The following is a 6,000-nucleotide window of genomic DNA, read 5'->3' as shown; positions in this document are numbered from 1 at the left end:
TTTCCTTATACTATACACATTTTGCTAAACTTCAGTAATTTCACCCCCTAACTTATTACTCTTTTATTGATGTATTTCACAGGGTGCATTTTTGTACCCGGTCTTTATAAGGCTGGTAGCAGCAGCACGGCCGTGGTTCTGAGCCTGCTGGTTTTCATACTTGTCGTTTTGTTGCCTAGATAAGCTTGTTTGACTTTTTGAGTTTTTCTTATACTTCATTGCAGTGTGCCAGGTTAAGTTAGGGGCTTTTTTTTTTTCCAATTGTTTTGTGTTAGAAGGGATGAGCTCTATCTAGATGGCTCTAGGGTCCCACCAGGAAAGTGTGAAAAGAGAAGACCTTGGCTTATTACCCATGATCTGACTGTAACTTTGGGATCATGCAGAGGCATAAGGAGGAAGAACTTCTAATTCTGTTCTAGAAAATAGTTTTATCTTTTCCTAGAGAAAGGTAAGGGAATAAATATTTGTTTTTTTCCCTAACTAACTTCTAGAAACTAACTGGGATGGATCTGATATAAAGCACGTTTACATTAGAGAGGGATTTTTTTTCCCTGAAACAGCTGGTCAAGAAGATGCATGATACACTTTCTCTCTTAAGCAGAGAAGACCATTTAGCATCTCACAGGTGGTAAAGCAGTTGATCCTCTGCCTGGGTGCCTGCAGTGGGGGGCAGTTTCTGTTCTGTGCATCCTCGTAAGCTCACTGTGTAAGGCACACACGCTGCTGGCAGGTAGGAGTGATTAGCTGGAGCAAGCATGTGTTGCTCAGGAGCTGTTTTTAGCATCCAAAGTACAATTTCCAGGAAGGTGTAGGGTAAGTAGGCGGCAAACAGGACTCAGCCTAGTAAACAATGTTTAGTGTGAAGTAGAGCTGCAGCACAATGAATACTTACGATCCCTAAAGGAATTTTGTCCTACAGAGCAAAGCGTGGGCATTAGAGATCAGCAAACACTGTTTAGAGCAGCGAGTGACAACGCAAACTTGGGTCACAAAGAGCAGGTTTCTAGTTTAGTGTTACCCACTGCATGTACTCTGAGTGCATATCCTGTGTTTCACAATTACTTTTATCACTCCGTTAGGGAAAAAAAAAAACCAAACCAAACCAACCCCAAAACTCAGAACCCTTTATTCTTTATTAGTGTTGTTGCTACTGATAGGCTAGTCCCGAATTAATGTGATGGTACTTTCCCATTCCTCTACCACTCTCCTTATTACAAGTCCTTGGCAATATGAGAGACGTATCTATTACTTAGTCATGAGGCATCTAGACCAGCTTGCTTTTGAAACTAAAGACTGTGCACCCCAGGCATACTGTATTTCTGATTTGCATATGGAAAAGGCAGTTAAAAAGCTGATGCCCCCATATTGCTTGCGAGTCAAGTAGCAAAAGTAAATGATTTATCAAGCAAAGGTTACAACACCTGTGCCTTTTTGTCAACATATACAGAGGATGCCAAGTCAAGTGTTTCTTCTAATAGCTCAAACAGAAATTTAGATTCAAATAACCCCCCAGATAGGACAATTATGCGGTGAGCCGCTGCAGTGGCAGAGTGATGGATGGTGTAAGCAGAGGCAGTGTCTGAAAAAACAAACCAACTGAAAAGTTTTGAAGCTGCTGAAACCAGACAAAGCCAACAGCCCTTTTGGGGCTTTTGTTACTGAATCAGAACTACTGACTTAAATCAGTTAATTTCCTGGTCTCTTCTGTCATGGAATTGTTGTCCTGCTACAACCTTTGTTGACACAGGAAGATGGCCTTTTGAAAAATTAAATATGATAGGAATTCTATAAACTTCCTTTAAGGGATTATATTTGAAACAATCTGCCATAAATTAGAACACGCTGCTAATGGAAATGTCTACTGCTAATTTTTATAATGCCCATTAAAAAAGGCATGTACTGGTTTTGGTTGTTTAAAAACAGCCCAGGACAGAATGATCCTTGCTCAAACCCAGCCATGCTGTGGTACATTTGTCTGCAATTTTATTCCAATGTTCTGCAAAAGCTCGTGAATGCCCATGTATGGGAAATGTGATTTCTGCTGAATGGCATTGTCACATCCCTGTGCACAGACCCACTTTTGCAGCATTTTAAGACTAATAACAACAAAGTGTAACTCAAGTGGCCCACCAATTGGAAGAGAAAATCAGAGCTACCAAAAAGCCGACCATAACTGTTTCTTATAGCTTGTAGCTGGACTGTAATTTTAAAAAAGCAGATGCTCAGATACAATCTTCGATTTTATTTTGTTGATCCAGCAGTAAAGAGTTGCTTAACCCTTATATTTGAGCTTGACTTGCAGAAGCTCTGAGTGTTCACTGCTTCCTCTTGTCTAAGGAAGCTGCATGACCTGGCAGTTAGTGGTACTCACGACCCATACCTTAGGCTGACTCTGAATGTACTATAAAAATCCTAACAGAAAGCAACCACCCCAGTTGCTTCTAATAACACAGTAGTATGTGTTTTTATATTTTCATTTTGAAAATATCCTAAGTGATTGTCCTATACACCAATGCCCTGCAAAAACAGTACAAAAGCATGTCTCTGTTTAGAGGAACACTGAGTAAATCCCAAATCATTGCAGTTAGTACTTTTACCTCACTTCTCTGATTTAAAACACAGTCACCCTCAGAGTTGTTTCATGAATAAGTAGTGAGTTTTGCTGATAAATTATATATTTAGTATCAAGTGGGTTGTGGTGGTGTAATGATGTATAGAAGCATGGAGATGCAGCTGGAGTCAGAGACTGGAAGTCAGTCTCCTTACCCACTGCAGCATGTTTGACTTTAATTGAAAGCTGTGCTTGAGTATTGTTTTTCACTGTACAGCATTGTTATTCACTATACTGCATTACATAGAAGCACTTAAAGTAAGGCTAGAGCACTTTAAAATGATTTAAGTCATAAATAAAGAGGATAAAAGTTTACAGTCAACCGACTTATCTGGGAAACCTGGGCTGCAGAATGCAAGTAAGTTTAAAATATTTTGGAGACTTTATACTGTTATGTCCTACTCCATAATCAATTTACCAGGTAGTAGTTTTTCAAGTTTTCTGGAAAAGGTAAGTAGCATTCTGCAAAGGGTTTCAAGTTTCCAGAGCTGTGAAGGAAAAGACCAAATGCTTAAGGACTTTAACAGTATACCTTAACATTCCTGTTTCCCGATTTCAGTGTATTTCTGTGTATTCCAGTTGTTTCCAAACAACTTAAATGTGAAGGTGCATGAAAACTTGTCACGTACATGAACCGAATAAGGGAAGAGGCCTGAAAAGTGGGGTGCAGGTTGTGTTTTGTTAAGGCACAAAAAAAATTAATCAGAACCTGGTGGGTTAAAACCCAGCTCTGCACTGCTGCTGTACTTTCTGTGACCCTATTTAATGCAGAGAAGGGTTGAGATTCAATGTAGTTTAACCTGTGCTGTCGACAGAGCTATAAACTAAAGCCCCTAACAAATTGTACGCAAAGAACAGATAGTGAGAAAACACATTGTGTTCACAGGTATCTGGTTGCAGCCCTGTAAACTAAAAATCTTTGGTAATGAGTGACTTGTGTTTCACTGACGGGGTAGGTGCGGAAGCCATCGCAATGAGGACTCTGTCTTCGTGCATATACTGGACTGTGGCATGTACATTAATCTGTACGCTAATTATTTAGATGCATACGAACGATTTGAAAGAACTTACAAGAGCTAAGAGGAGTACTCCCCAATTTGCTAGTTATTTGAATTATTACTTTTTAGTCATCGCAACCAGCTCAAAACAAAGTTACAAACATTTCTTGGCTCTTGACCTTTAAAAGAATTGTAACGTAGTCAAGGAATCACTTAAAACTATAAACTACAGTTGTCCTAAAGCACTAGTTCTCCTCTCTTTTTTATACCTTCTCCCCCATGATAACATGATATTAAGTACAGACTTAATTTTTTCAACATCTGGCTCAAATTAGCTGCTAACAAAACTGCCAACAACTATTTTCTTAATCGACCCTGGGAATTTGATACAGCTTGGCAAAAGCACATTTAAACCTCGTCCTTCTCCTAAAGCAACACAAATGTTTACTTGAGCTTCTGATTTGACCATAGCAAGACTATGAATCCAGTTAACCCAGCTTTATAGGCCTGCCTCAACTGGACTTTTTTTTCCTCTTTGTGTAAGGAAACAGATGTGCTCGCAATTACAAAATCTCCTGCTCGCTCAAAGCCCACCATGCAAATGGCCAACTAGGAATTCAAGTCTTTTTTTTTTTTAACATGGAAGTCATTGGAGAAGTCTCCCGTTGTATCTGCTGGGGGACTAAGGTGCACTGTTACCCAATGGGTCTCTCTGAGCTGAGCTCCTTTTGTGTATGCAATTAAATGCGCTGCCTAGGGAACAGGTTGGAGCAAAAGTCTTTGAAAGACCAGTCCTAGAGGAAAAAAACTGTGCACAAGAAGCCATTATCTTAGAAAGCGAGAGAGATCTTTCCAGTTACGAAAGCAGCGTTATTACTACATAAGCCCAAAAAAACACAACAGACAAACAAACTGCAAGTGACATTTCACTGTAGTTACTGAGACCACGTGGGTGAAGTGACAGCAGCAATGCAGCTGGCTCCGCGGGGACACGTTAGAGTACACTGAAGAAGAAGGAGAAGAGGCTGCAGGCATACAGAGAAGTCGAAAGCGGCCCACCTGAGTCTGTTGAGGGATATTTACAAAGCTTGGATCCCGGGGTCCAACACTGACGAATCGGTTTGCGGGGGAAGTGCTGGGTGTCGAGTAGGCTGTGAAGGGAAGGGACACATGCGTTGAGGAAGCGGCACTAGATTGCACACGAACAACACCAAAACACACTGTCTCAGAGCCACCTAAGCAGATGTTTAACATAGAAATGTGCAAACGTTTTAGAGAGCGAGAGTTTGGTTTTAGACACTGGAAAGGTTGGGTCTTAACGATGGGGATATAAAGACGTAAGGGATTGGGCTGCTGGGAGAGGGCTCCTTGCCAGGCAGGACAGCAGCGATGTGCGCGCAGGGAGGAGCGTGCTGGGCCACCTGCGCTGCTCTCCGTCCCAAAGGAGGACCACTGCGGACCCTTCCATGCTGGGATAGCACAAGAGACTTCTATAGGTCCTGATATTGCCTGACTCTTTTCACTCGAATACGTGGTATCTCTGTTTTTAATGGAGTTTTGTATAGCAGCGAATTTTCTGGAGTGCTTATTAACAGAATCAGACCCTTATTTTATGCTAATCCAGCATTCTCTCTTGATACAAAGTTTTGGTTTTCATACTGCTGTGGTCTGCACTCTCTAAAATGTTCACTTGATGTGTTTGACAAACTAGGAAGATCCTTTCGGTAAAAAATTAATGGGTTGCAGTTTCACTGGGGTGGTAAGTGCAATCAGTCTGAAGGCTGAAGCTGCCTTTAAAAACTGGAATGGCTCCCATAAATGTAAAGCTATTAAATGCAATGCAAGCCAAGAACCCAGATTACTTCCAAACTTGAAGTACTTTAATGATTTTATTGTTGCATTATATTCTCCACTGCAACTGTCCACAATGCCACGTACTTCCATATCCAAAAGCTTTCAATGCATTTTCAGTCTTCCTCTCATTTGAAAATCCCCCATGCAATCTTCTCCCTTGTTCAGTTTTTTGCATGTTCAGATCTAAATTCAAATAACCTAAATAGACGCCTTAATACAAACAGTGATTCTGTCTATTTAAAATATATTTATGGGAATGCATTCTGCTGAATAAAATCCCCAGACAATCTAACTATCCAACGAAGAGACAAAAAAACAATGTTAAAAGGAAAGTTACTTGCCAAATTCCAGTCAGGCTAAATATAATCTTCAGGCCTCAACGTTACAGAAAAATAAAGCGAGTTTAGAGTCGGATAAGACACTGAGTTGTCTGTCTAGATGACAGCCTGTTGCCTTTCTGAAGGCAAAACATTCGGTGAGGAGGCATTACGTTGGAGGAGCTTTTGGTTCAAGACTGTAATGAATCAAACCGATGCT

General features: G+C 40.7%; 1 protein-coding gene across 1 annotated transcript in view; it reads right to left on the bottom strand.

Annotated features, from left to right (window-relative positions):
• Positions 1-4,668: 4,668 nt before the first annotated feature.
• Positions 4,669-6,000, bottom strand: part of LOC104527550 (nuclear factor 1 A-type) — a gene marked incomplete at both ends in the record, with an annotated part of 88,231 nt that continues 86,899 nt past the window's right edge. The window contains one exon of the mRNA XM_010171294.1: positions 4,669-4,760. Within this exon, the coding sequence (XP_010169596.1) occupies positions 4,669-4,760 (92 nt within the window). The remainder of the gene's footprint in view (positions 4,761-6,000) is intronic.

This window comes from Antrostomus carolinensis, unplaced genomic scaffold (genome assembly GCF_000700745.2).
Source record: "Antrostomus carolinensis isolate BGI_N321 unplaced genomic scaffold, ASM70074v2 scaffold21517, whole genome shotgun sequence".
Taxonomy (NCBI): Eukaryota; Metazoa; Chordata; class Aves; order Caprimulgiformes; family Caprimulgidae; genus Antrostomus; species Antrostomus carolinensis.
Note: the sequence above shows the minus strand (reverse complement) of the source record. Positions and strands in the feature narration are given on the sequence as shown.